We start from the raw sequence: 14,104 nt of genomic DNA, 5'->3' as shown, positions 1-14,104 counted from the left end.
TGTTTTTTAACTTGTTCATAAATGATTTAGCCTTGGTGTGAACAGTAACATAGCAAAATTTGCCAATGATACCCAGTTGTTCAAAATGGTTTAAGCAAAAAGCAGTTGTGAAAAGCTTCAACAGGTTCTCTCATAATTGAGTGAATCGGCAGTAAAATGGCAAATGCGATTCAATGTAAACAAGTATAAAATAATACATCTTGGGGCAAAAGCTTTATTTCACACATACACTTATGTGGTCTGAACTGGTGATGACTGACTAGGATGAAACCTTGTGGTTGTAGTGGATGGCTAGATGCTGCAACCTTTCATCATAGAAGAAACCTTTCCCAACTCTACAATATCCTTTTTGAGGTGAGATGATCAGAACTATGTACAATTTTAGTCGGGAGTAAAGGCGAGTAAGAGGTGACATGATGTAAGTTTATCAAATTCTGCATATCTTGGAGAAAGTAGTCAAAGAAAAGTTTGACTCATAGTGCTAGAACTCATGGACTTCCAGTGAAGATAGGAACCAAGACATCTACAAGCGAATTAAAAGAAAGAAAGAAGGCAGTTTTAGAAGGCCAATATTCTGTTTCTCACCATCCATTCGGGGGAAGAATGAAGAATCACAAGTCCTAGCTTATATTATTTAAGAGCAGCTACAACAGACCTAGATTAATTAAGCAAAGACCAGAAAATCAACACCAGGGGTTTTATTGATCGTGTACATTTAAATCTTTCACTTCTTCCAAGAAGCTCAGGGTGTTGTATATGCTTTTCCCATCATACCCCATCATATGCTCTTTAAAATTAAATTTAAAATTCAGAATCCCACCCAGGAAATTATAATTATTAATATTAATAAATATACATTTATATATCTCATTTCTTCCAACCTGGAACTCAAGATGGCATACATGAGGCATCAATCTCTTGAGGTACTGATCAGACAGACACCTCCTTAACTTCAGCAACACTAGAGTTCTCCTGTGCTTTCAGGCTGTGCTCTGGGACCTTATTTTTTGTTGTTTTGTTGTTGTTGTTCAAAATCTGAAATTTCAAGTGTGATTTCAGGTACTGTAGTGCCTTATGGCAAACTGAGTAAAGAAACTTAATGTGACACTTCTGTGGCTTTTCTGTTCTGTCAGAAAAATGAGAGACGGCCCTATTTCTGATCTCATTTCTCAATAAGGCAGCTTTAAAACCACAGGTGCTTGCTTTGTGTAACAGGCAACGTGGAGGGAGTTACATTTATACCAGAAAGTTAGTATGAAGGCAGGTGGGAAAGGTAACAAGCTATGTGACCACATCCTGTGATGCAGTATCATCTTGAATTATTGCCTCTTCGTGAGATAGATAATGGTTTTAAGTATTAGATTGCAAAGTGCATGTTTCCTTAATCAAGGCTGATGCAACTTTCTAATTAACAGTGTATTAGAACATATTGGTAATATCCTGCCAAAGGCAAGAGCCATTATGATGTAGTGGTTACCGTGTGGGAGTCATAAAGTTTACTATGCTTCTAACCGTTGCTTTGTCTCTTGAGCTTAGTTACAGGGCTGCTGTGAGGCTAAGATGGGGAAACCACATACAACACCCTGAGCTTCTTTTAATTCATTTGTAGCTGTCTTGGTTCCAGGAATTAAGGTTGACCATACCAGGTTTAATGTTCCAACAGAATTAAAAACCTGAATGTCTTCCAGTGGCATTAAGTATTCTTTCCTTATAGTTGTCCAGATTTTGAGCTGCTAATCTTCTAAAGTTCTTTGTGTGAAATTTGATACGAAGCCTGCAATCTAGCAACCAGTTTAGAATCCTCGGAATTGTGGATTCTGTGTTAGGGGAAGGAAAATGAGTTGACAGTCTTTGGGGTTGGAAGTGATCCCAATAACCCAACAAACTGTTTGCGCAGCCTCCTACTATTGTGAACCACCCTGAGATCTGCGGATGAAGGGCAGCATACACATTTAATGAATAATAATACTTTTGCTAGCTAAAGTCTAAAAATGACTATGAGTGCAAGCTGTTACTTAGTCAACAGTGTAGAAGCACCTACTTTGCTTAGTCTACTCAGAGTCCCTACAAAAGGCGACAGTGCGCCTTAAAAGTTAGCATGTTTCTCCTCATGCCAGACACTTAACCATATACTGCCATTGACTATTATATTTGTCCTCCCAGTACTTCACTGCTTCTTGAAAATCATGTCCAACTGCTACAAAAACATCAGGTTCAAAATGAAGCGTGAAGGAAATGTTCATATGTTGCTGCCCATTATTCTTCACATGGCTTCTGCATTCAGAATTACCTATGTTCTCTGCTGTCATGTTAAACAAGCATTTTGTAGCTCCCCGTAAAATATCCTTATAAATTCTTCATTGCATAGCATATGCTTAACTGCCTCCCATAGGAACAAATGCAACTTGAATATTTTTATCTTTAGCTTCCTTGGAAACCTGCTGAAATGCACTGTGTAAAGACATTGGGTCAGATCCAGACTTGCTTTTCTGCAAGTGTAAGGTGTCCTTCTATTTGTGCAGGTATTTCTGATCCAGTGGGGGCTGTTTCTGGTGATAGTATTTCTGATTTTCCCTGTAGCGCCCCGTGTCACCTTCCACACTGTCCTAAAGGGTCCCCCAACCTTTGGGGGCTAACAGAAGAAGAGAAAATGAGCAAATAACTTCCTGCCCCCAACAAAGTGACTTGTGAGTCGCACTCATTAGATTTCTGGATCTAGGCCATATTGGGGTAAAGTTTAAGCATATGCCATAAAATGTGAGCAAAGATGCAACTAAATTTTGCAGAACCAGTTTGTTTACTTCTGAGGCAATTTCAAGTATTGTATTTTTCGCCCTTATTTTTCGCACTTATTTTTTGGGAGGGAAATAAAGGGGGGGAAATTTATTCCCCCCAAGCCCCAAAGAGCAAAGAAGCCATGACAGTGAGCGGGATGGATCCCGTTCGCTGCCCTGGCTTCGTTTTTAGCCTGGGGTCGGGGGGTCCGGGAGCGAAGGCGAGGTTGCGCAACCTCGCCATCGCTCTCAGAGCTTGCCGGGCTAGGGGGATAGCTTCCTGAAGCCTGCATTCGCCCCATAGGACGCGCACACATTTCCCCTTCATTTTTGGAGGGGGAAAAGTGTGTCCTATAGGGCGAAAAATACGGTATGTGTTTATGTCTGAGTGACTGGGAATAAATTCAGCATTTGATCCCACACCCACCCTGTCTCAGCAATGCAGCAGCGTCTGTTCCCTGGACCCCAGTTAGACAAATTTATCCCATTCTTACCTGGGTTAGTTCCCTTATCAAACTTTGACTTTGTGAAAGCTGTAAAATATCTTAACATTGCAAAAGCCAAATTCCTGGAATGACCTGTGTGGTGAGTGTTCTGTTATGAAACCCAATTTAAATGCTACTCCAGAGAACTATGAAGTCAAAGCACTTAGAAAATGAGAGACTGCATTGCTAATGAAAGCAGAGACGACCACAAAAGTCATGTCTATGCACTGCTTTTTTCCGCTTTTATTTGTTAGAAAATTATGAATGATTCAGCATAAGTGTTTTCAGGGCAAATATTTCTTTCTGGGGTGGGAGGTTTTGTGGTCGGATTGGACTCTCATGTATTCAGTTTAAAATCCAACTCTAAATATTTTTCTATAATTCCTTGGCTTCTGTTCCCATTCCAAACACTTAATTGTGTGTTTGATTCTAAATAGTGCTCATAAGGCTACTTTTGAGTTTACAGTGCACTTTTTGAAGATTGTTCTCTCTTTCACAGGAAAGATGATAAAGATTACGCTCTAAAGCAAATAGAAGGTACTGGAATTTCTATGTCTGCATGCAGAGAAATAGCAGTAAGTAATTTTAATGGTAAATTAAGCCTTTTTCATTAGTGAATATAATTTCAGTTATGGCCACTTGAAACACATTTTCATATATGGAAGATACAGTACATATTGCATCTAAAAGCTTTATATTAAAATACAATTCAATTCACTGCATCTCCAGGTAGGATTGGGAAAGACCCCTGTCTGAAACCCCGGAGAGTTTCTGCCAGTGAGTGTGTACAATTGTCTGATTTGTTATACAAGAGCTTTGTGTGATGCTATATGGAAAATGCAGTTGATTAGTGCATAATGCCATGATTTGTATAAGCATAATTTCAGTAGCATCATTGCATCCTGAGGGAGGTACATTTGACCTAGTTGTAGTCTGGTTTATGTCTTTATAGACATAAACTCTTTATACCTCTTTAATTAAAATGAAGCCCATATTCTTTTTTCTTTTCTTTTGTTCATTCATTCTTTGTTGTGGATTAAGAGCATCAAAGATTAATTCTGAAAAACCAGCATATTTAAAGAACTTAAAATTATAAAAAGAATTGTCGATTCTATTTTCTGGCTTGTGTGTGAACACCTTCCTAATGGATAGCATTTGTTTTACAGCTGCTTCGGGAGCTGAAACATCCAAATGTAATTTCTCTGCAAAAAGTGTTTCTGTCTCATGCCGATAGAAAAGTGTGGCTTCTCTTTGACTATGCGGAACATGACCTTTGGGTAAGGAAGTCTGTTTGTTAGCAGGTAATGGGCTATGGTTACTATTGTTTGGAAACCAATAAATTGGTCCTGCAGCAGATTGCTCATCTCTGAAGCATACTACAAGGAAAGAAAAAGACCCAAGTGATGTGTAAACCGCTCCATAGTACACAGTGTTCCTTTCATTTTCATTCTTTGAAATACACATTTGTCCTTGATTTGGGGCAACTTCACACATTGCTTCAAACATGGCAGTTTTCTGTGTGGGAAGCTCTGCTCTTTTCCACTGTATATTTAAGCATTCTGCATGAGTTAAATGTCACGGACTATGAACATGAAGAATCACACTGCCTTAAAATCTTTTAAATAAACATCAATAAATGCAAACAAAACAATCAGCATATAACAGCACAATTAACCGTTGGCATTGTTGTTGTTGCTTTTTAAAAAATAATAGGACCCAATAAATACTTTTCAGTGCCTGGTGAAGTTTTTGCTTGTGCCTAAAAGAAAAGAAGTTGGTACCAAGCATTAATGAGCACAAAAATTGCATGATGTTGTTCTTTGAGCCTGGGTCAGCAACTAGTTTGGCCAGAGGGATGATTTGGAGAAGGGAATGTATGTGGTTGGGCCAATATTCTGCCTTCCCTGAAAGTGGTTCTTAAGCAAGTCCTGAGCAGCTCTAATACCATCCTTCAAAGGAATTAATTGACCCAGTTGCTGAACCTTATTTTGAGGAGCCTCATTTATGTTGGGTTTTTAGTAGTGATTTGTTAAAGAATAAAAGGAGAATTCCCTGGATTTTTCCGTGTACAAATGTATCTCTGCGTTATTTGTGGGGCCTGCCTGGCATTTTTACATGGGTAGAATGTGTCCTTTTATTTAAAATGCATCTCTGGGTTAAAATATAGTCTGACCCCCCACAAGGTCTGAGGGATAGTGGGCCGGCCCTCTGCTGAAAAAGTTTGCTGACCCCTGGTCTTAAACATGGGGGCGTCTTATACATGGAAAAATACGGTACTCTTTGGTGAGAGAGCCCCAGTAGATGTTTAAAATCACAAAACATGCAGCAAAGTAAACTGTGGAAATATAGGCTGTTAGACCTTTAAAATAACCCCTTTTAAGCTTCTTCCAAAGTTCTCCACTTCCCTTAGCATAGAAATAAACCACACATATAGTAAGTTAAAAATGGTTTACTTACAAACTCCTTAAAGGTCAGATTCATGTTCTTTTCCATGCAGCAGCAATAAAAAACAGGCAGCACAACTTACTTTCCAAATGGTATGGGTTTCTAAATTATTTTTATTGATACACAAAGATGGCTTGCTAAAGCCACACAGTCCAAGCCTGGAGCATCCAGCGTAAGCATTCTTAATGGTTGTGTTCGCATGGTGGAAAGGAAAAAGAGAACAGAGTTTGGTAGCCCTTTCTTCCAAGGTTGAGGGAGTATGACCTAGCTAAGCCTGGCAGGCCTTCATGCATTAATTAGATTTAAGCATGTTGGTTGTATATCCCACAATTTAGACACCTGTCTGTTCATATTTGCATGGTACTTGGCAATTCCAGCATAATGTATGGATGCAAACATGAGAAGAACACTTATTTTTTATCTCCTGCATGGTTTGTATTTGTTCTTCCTCACAAAGGCCCCGAGAAAAATGTTAATCGCTTTCATAATGGTTCTTTATAAAGTCTTACTTCTCTTTCTCTATTTTTACAGTAGTCGGTCTTATAAAATATAATTCTTAGATTTTAACTTGAACCTTAGTTTCAAGGATCAGATGAGAAATGTTGGACCCTTAATATGTGTGCAGTATCCAAAGAAGTTAAAGGAACTCTGATCCCTGACGAATGAACTTTAAAGACTTTATTATTGTTATTGCTATCAGTAAGCTTGGGTCAGATTGTCAAGATGGATGAAATTATAAAGAGATGGACTAAAAAATTGTTTAAAAGTGTTTTTCTTTTAGGCTTAAATTTTGCTGGAAGCTTTAGTTTATGAGTAAAAAATGGCTGTACAGTTGATAAGGTGGAAATACATAGATTCATAGCATTATAAATGTGTGCAGGTCTGCTTGTGAAGCTCCTGAACAAATCATGTTTCAGGTATATATTTGACCTTTACCGTATGAATAGTTTTTCATTTTTTAACTTGGTTATACAGTAGTCACATCTTTATAGTGTGAATAGAGAAATACAATTTTAGAATGAAGTCTTCAAGATATGGTCTCTGTTTTTGTTTTTGTTTAGTTTCTTTGCTTATTGCATTATGAAAAAGCATTATTCAAATCTTATTAAAAATAATAAAACACCCTATTAAATAATCAAAAGATGGCAAAAGGGGTTTGTGAGTGTGAGGAGAGTATAATACAAGATAGATAAAATTAAGATGAGAAGATAATAGTAATATGAAGCTAAAGCACTAAACATGAACACAGTGCTTAACTAAACGGGGGGTGGTTAATTCTGTGGAGAATTATACATGATTTTGTTCAAATCCCAAGAAATGCCATACTGGTTATTGAACCCAGGAGGATTTTATTTGCTGAAGCATTGCATCAAAATATTTGTACCAGTCATTATTAACTATGTTTGTTTTCTATTTTTCAGCACATAATAAAGTTTCACAGAGCTTCTAAAGCAAACAAGAAGCCAGTTCAGTTACCTCGGGGAATGGTGAAATCTCTATTATATCAAATCCTAGATGGTATTCATTACCTACATGCTAACTGGGTGTTACACAGGGATTTGGTAAGTAGATCTACAGTGGGGATTAGAAATGGGTATAAGGCTTATATGTAGTGGTGGTGTTTCATAGAGGATATCAGGTACCAAGGCACTAATGATTTGTTTTAATTTGTAATTTGGCACTATAAATGTCTAATGAATAATGTGTATTTCTGTTACCTGGAAAAGAAAACGGCCTCTTCTCATAGGTGCTTTTACATTGCCTCTTTAGCAAACAGAGCACATTAAGAGCAAAATTAAGCATGACTGCATATTTGAAATTCTCGGATTTTATGGGGGAAATATTTAACAAGTCTAATTTTCTGTGCAAGCTTTTTAAGAGTCTAAGAATTGCCTTAGTGGGTCAGACCAGAGAGCTGTCTAGTTCAGGGATGGAGAACCTGTGGCCCTCCAGATGTTATTAAACTCTTAATTCTTATCAGCCCTAGCCAACATGGTCAGTGATAAAGGATAATAGGTGTTGTAGTTCAGAACACCTGGAGGACCACAGCTTCCCATTCCTGATACAGTTTATCACTGTTGCTATATATGGTAATTGCTAGCCAGATAGCTCTTAAAGATTCACAACCAGAATGGTAGAGATAGCCATCTATGATGTTTGCCCTTAGCATCTGGCAGTCTGAAATTGAGTGCCTCTGAACATGATGGTACTGTTTTGCCTAAGCGCCACAGAAGACCCTCCCCCACAAATTTGTATATTTTCCTAAGCTAATGAGCATCAACTTACCTTGCGGAAGCCTAATAAGATCATATTTTGGGGTGGCGGTGAGGGCTTCTTTGTTTTTCTGGACGCCAGGCCCTTTCATTGGATAGAAAGGTACTTCATTGTTACCGCATTCTTTCATTCCTTTGCCCAATAGATGTTTCAGGCAGTGCCAGTATAAACAGGTTACAGTGTTGTCCCTACATAATATTAATCCTTGGTGGACTAAAATATTCAAGCAAACTTGGGTGTTGGAGTAAACAGTTGGATGGTGTATGTTTGATCCAGCCCACTGTGGCCATGGTGCCTATGTGTGAATCCCTGGAGAACATAAGAGCTTGTTTCATTCCTCCGTCTGATTTCTGAGCCTACCGTTGACTGGATTAACCTCTTTGTGTTCAACGCCCTATCAGCTTGTGAGGAAGGATTTCTTATTTGTTTCAAATTCAAGGCTGCATTTATTTGTATATGCACAGCCATTGCTCAAACAGTACCAAAAGTGGATAATTGTTTCTATTGAAGTTAATATGCATGAAATTATTAATCAGAAACCAAAGTTTTCCATTGTAAATATTTGCCGGTATGTGGAAAACAGAAGTGGATGTCTCAAGAGATGGGTAAATTTATTAGAGCCTAGAAGGTCAGTTGTTTTGAGGATGGTCTAGACTAGCAGCTACCTCTATTGGGCTGTTATGAAATGTACTGGTGGCCTCTGCTCATTTGAAGTTTAGAAGTGCTGCAAAGCAACCATAGGAGCAAGAAAAGGTTACTGAAAGAAGGGATTTAGAGAATTGTTGCTGAGTCCCAAATCCATAAAACAGCATTTGGAGCTTGGAACTTCTTGCTCATTTTATATATACCTGGCCATTTTGTATGACCAATGTCATCCATGTGATGAAATTAGATACAAGAAATGGGCTGCATTGCCTATTGCAAAATAATCATCAGATGAGACTCTAAAATTAGAATAGAGCACAGTAACACACCAAGCATGGATTTGCAGTCTCTAAACTTTGAATAGTAAACAAGGCTTAGGTAAAGGTAAAGGGACCCCCTGACCATTAGATCCAGTCGTGACCGACTCTGGGGTTGTGGTACTCATCTCGCTTTATTGGCCGAGGGAGCCAGTGTACAGCTTCCGGGTCATGTGGCCAGCATGATTAAGCCGCTTCTGGCAAACCAGAGCAGCGCACAGAAACACCGTTTACCTTCCCGCCGGAGTGGTACCTATTTATCTACTTGCACTTTGAGGTGCTTTCGAACTGCTAGGTTGGCAGGAGCAGGGACAGAGCAATGGGAGCTCACCCCGTTGTGGGGATTCGAACCGCCGACCTTCTGATCGGCAAGTCCTAGGCTCTGTGGTTTAACCCACATATAATCCCATATAAACAAGGCTTAAATTGGTGCAAAAACTTACTTACGACTCTTAGCAGTCTGTGACATTTTTGCACATTTGGAGCAAATCTTGGATTTCAGAACCCACCCTAAGATTGTAGTTGAACCCGTCTAGCTATATTCATTTTTGCTGGTGTTCATAAATTGCATCTAAAATTTTTCCTTTCTGTCTGTGTTAACCTATGCAGTCACCAAGTATTGGAACTAGATTTTCCAAGACATAATGTTCTCCACAAGCTATAAGATTTATGGCTACAATTCATTAGGCAGTTCTTAGAAATCAGGCTGTCTTTGTGTGTATAATCTGCCAGAGACTGCTTCTTCATTCAGAGAGCTTTGTGACTGCTTATCAAAAATGACGTGGAAACTGTGCTTCCCAGCAGGGTAGGAAAGGCAGAGAGGCCCTGCAATATATATTGTAATGTATCAGAAGTTAATAGATAGTTGGTATGTAGGTACAAACTAACTTTGCTTCTTCAACTTCCACATCTCCAGTAAAATATTCTGAAGACTGAGGGTAGTATTCAACTAACCATTACTCTGCGCATACTCATTTAAATTAATGAACCTGATGTTAGGTGCACTCTGAGCAAAATTTGGTAGAGCATCACCCAGAGATTTAACAGTCCAACCATATTCTAGTGATACACATTCAAACAAGAAAGGTCAGATTACTAACAAGTTCCTGACCTCTGAAGTATGAGCAGAAGTAAATCCGCAGTGTATAGTTTGAATCATACCAAGTTTTCACTACAAGGAATGAAGTGTGAAAGTATTAAGTGTGAAGATTAAAATGGCAAAAGCCCTGAACAGAGTAGGTGGAACTAATCTGTAAAATAATTGGATGTGCCACAAATATGACTCACATAGTCCTTAATTTACTTGACTGGAAATGATGGTCCACAGCATATGTAAATACCACAAGTTTTCATTCCTGGGAATATGTTGTTTCAACTGATTCAGCAGCCATGCCACCTAAGTAGCATTCTAATTAGCTGGGTTCTGTCGAAATCATTAGGATCTGGATGCCTTAGTTGTATGCTCACTTTGGGTGGGATTTAATACAGTTTGCATTGGAAGACAGTAAAGTTGAATTCCACCCAGTTCAATAAAAAACTTAGGCAGACTTTGCTTTTTCTGGACTACAGAGCTGGAAACAATCCTGCTTTGAAGGGCAAGGCAAACAATTGTTTGGCTTGGATCGAATGGCAAATATGTTGTGATCAAACAAGAAAGTAACTGCACTAAAGTGTGATGGGCAGTGCATAATTGGTCTTTGACTGAAACAATCCAGGGTGTGCTCATAATATTAGAAATTTGTTTTTATCTTAATGGTCCAGGACCATTAGTATCACAGACAAATCAAAGCTCATTGAGGGACTCAGGCTTTGATACAAGAAATCACATCTTAATTTTTTAACTAGGAAAGTCAGACAGTATTTGTCTAAGCTATTCAGACTTTTTCAAGTACTAGAAAATTAAATTATACTTTAATCATATTAGATTTAGACTATTTGGGGTTTTGTAGTAAATGCAGAAGCTCTAGTTAAACTCAGAGTAAAAAATTAATTTTCCTCAAATGTACGTCTACAAAAATTCATTTAACAGATCAGATACATCCAAGCTGCTTTTGGCTCAAGGCTTAGCCCCATGTTTTCCATATAACTAACCAAAGGTTAGCCCTTTGGTTTATTTATACTTATTAAAAATGAAGCATTGGTTTAACTTGGGGGGAATTATTTTTCCATAGCATTTTTTAGTCCTTAGAAATGTAATTGTCTAGAAGATTCATGTGACCTATTTCCTGTGATCTGTAATCCCATATCAAAGTGACAGCCTTTCATGTTACACTATATGCTGATTTTAATATTCTGTGTTGCTTCAAGTTGTGTAAGTAAACTGGCAACTCAACCTCTGTGATTACTTTCAGAGTATAAGATGTTAGACTTCTCACCAAGCTAAAGCAGCTGGTTACAAAACATAGTGTATTTTATATTTTGTGTAGGTGCAACATTTCTGTACCATGTACCTTTTTATTTTATTTTTTCCGTAGGCATATTTTAAAATGTTCAACTAAAAAAACCAGTTATTGTGCTTCAGAAATTCTACTTACTTGTGTTTTCTAATTAGTTGATAACACTGTATGTTGGTGGAAAGCCTGGTGCTATCTGTAGCATATATCTTTTACTTAATGACTTTTAACATCTTCATTCTTTATAGTTAAGCTTTTATCTTGGTTCTCACCAGTTTCTCTTTACTATTTTATGGTGTTCCTATTCCATGCTGCTCCATCCTTAAGCTTATTTCCCTCGTAGCTACTTTTTCTGTGTGCCATGTTGGTCTTCCTCCTCCTTTCTGTGAACTAAGTTCTTACGTTGCTTAAAGTGCTGGATTAATTTAAACTATGATGTCAAATTTTCTCTCACCCTAATTTTCCAAATTTGTAAAGTTGGGATAAGTGATCCCACACCTGTTGTCATTGTGTAGCAAACTCACATGCTGTTTAGCCAAAGCAGAACAATGGGGCTCGGGGGGCTCTTGATATACTCCAAGGTTTACAGTATAAAAACAAAATATGGGGGGGGGGGCAATTACCACCAAACCGCCTAGTGAAAGCGAACTACGTTCAGTGTCACAGAATACAAAGTGCTGATGGGTGGGGAAGGTAGAGAAATGGAGAACTGGGGCAGCGGAAGAATGAAATGGATTATTCACATAGAAGGCATGTCCGGCTTGCTAGATCAGTGAACAGGAGTAGACTGCAAGTGCCACACTTCAATTCCTAAAGGAGTACTGAAGGTAGCAAGCAAGAGAGTAGAAAGATGAACTGCTATTGGTTTCTGCATTGAGAAGAAAAGACTATTCTATTCTGAGACAGTACTTTGCTGATACTGCCATTTTGGGTTTACACTGCTTTTTCCTTTTTGAAGTTGTGTGTGTGTGTGTTTATTTCATAAAATTTAGATACCTCTTGACTGTAACCCCCTCCCCACTTCAAAACGTTTTACAAAAGAAACAACGGCAAGGTCAAGGAAAAATCACAACCCTACTGTAAAACATCCAAAAATTACTAAAACAGATTAAAATGGCATCAACTTTCTAAGCATCTGGGTAGGCTTAATTTTTCTAGAAGTTGCCACAGTGTGACAGATTGAATTGTTACTAGCCAGAGCTTGTTGAATGCTTGAAGCTGGAAACAGCTTAGTGTGGGTAGAGGCCCTGGGTGTCTGAGGATCCTTGACTAGAGGTTCCAAGCCAGAAGTATATAGAAATGCTGGATTTTGATTACAGTGGTACCTCTGGATGCAAACAGGATCTGTTCCAGAGCCCCGTTCGCATCCTGAAGAGAACGCAACCTGCGTCTGCACGTGTGCGGGTCTTGATTCACTGCTTCTGCGCATGCGCGTGACGTCATTTTGAGCGTCTGTGCATGCGCGAGCAGCAAAACCCAGAAGTAGCACGTTCCATTACTTCCGGGTCGCAAAAGAGCGCAACCCGAAAACGCTCAACCCGAAGCAACTTTAACCCGAGGTATGACTGCTCTTTGGTTTCTTTGTTTACATATGAAGTAACTGATTGATTAATATAGCAGTAGAATAGCTCCCACTGTAATTGTATTTTATATCATGGTAGGTTGATGACACTGGCAGATTACTATTATTGAACAGCAAGTGATTCTGGATTCTGGACTCTTATATTACATTTTGTAAGCTAGTGTAAATGCACTCTAACGGAAGCAAGCTGTGTTCCACCCAAGTAATTATTCCATATTTTTAGTAAAAGGTGGTTAGATTGTTACAAGGAATTAAGCATACAGCTTTGCCATAGTGTAAAAGCTAAGATTTTGATGCAAACTTGCTCTTGACCCTTCTTCCCTAATATTTGAAAACCTGGAATATGTACAGATCCATAATTCTGTGAAATTCACTTCTATATGATCCCATGGATTTAGTGATACTCAAAAGGGGAGAAAAATAAGATTAATCTAGCCTACAGTTGCTTCTCTGCGTAGCACATTCCCTGAGCCATGCTAAGTGTCATTAGCAGCAATGCAGGGGAGAGAGGTGGCGTTGAGAGCTGCAGCACAGGCTGACCTTCCTGAAATAATTACCTAGAAAACCTGGCAGTTAGGAAATCCTACATTCTTAAGGCTCAGAGTTGGTAAAATGCATACTGAAATTATGTGAGACATGACAGTCTTCCAGAATCCCCAAATCAGCCCCCTTAATATATTCAATAATGGCAGCGCACTAGCATCCAGCCATAAATAAAGTCGGAGATGACACTTTTTTGGATACTGCCTTTGCCAAAAACGCAGTGTGTTAGCATATAAGATCTCTTTCCATTTAGATCAAAGAGAATTCTGCATATTCTGCTCTGTTTGTTCATAAATATCTTCCACCAGTCCCTACAAGAGACTGATGGCCTGATAGTGCCACAAGTAGTTTATATATTTTTCCTGGCTCAGAGCACACATCTTAGTGTAACTTACTGCCTTGTCGCCATCTTTAAACCTGTCCAGAGTCATACCCTTTTTCGAATTTGTTCTTTACACATTTATGTGTCTGTGCTTATACTAGATTACATCTGTTCCTATCAAAGATGTTTTCATTCATCTATCAAAGCTTCCTTGAAGTACTTTTATGTGGCATACATTTTATGCTTGCTTAAAATCACAGATAGGTGTTCACATAATTGCTTCACATGACAATATTGATCAGATGGAGCAAATCCTTTTCTACA

The 14,104-nt window shown here is 38.6% G+C and overlaps 1 protein-coding gene across 4 annotated transcripts in view; it reads left to right on the top strand.

Moving 5' to 3' along the window:
• CDK8 (cyclin dependent kinase 8) overlaps window positions 1-14,104 on the top strand; it is a gene marked incomplete at its 5' end in the record, with an annotated part of 40,876 nt that overhangs the window by 10,779 nt on the left and 15,993 nt on the right. For 3 of the 4 annotated variants that reach the window (XM_083498943.1, XM_083498942.1, XM_083498941.1), the window contains 3 exons: window positions 3,759-3,834; window positions 4,426-4,536; window positions 7,126-7,266. In XM_083498943.1, the coding sequence (XP_083355069.1) occupies window positions 3,811-3,834; window positions 4,426-4,536; window positions 7,126-7,266 (276 nt within the window). Of the gene's footprint in view, window positions 1-3,758; window positions 3,835-4,425; window positions 4,537-7,125; window positions 7,267-14,104 lie in introns of those variants that run through there. The other variant, XM_083498944.1, reaches the window with a different exon arrangement.

The sequence above is a fragment of the Podarcis liolepis genome (genome assembly GCF_965112155.1).
Source record: "Podarcis liolepis genome assembly, chromosome: 4".
NCBI lineage: Eukaryota > Metazoa > Chordata > Lepidosauria > Squamata > Lacertidae > Podarcis > Podarcis liolepis.
The sequence above is the reverse complement of the archived record's forward strand: the minus strand, read 5'-3'. Positions and strand labels throughout refer to the sequence as shown.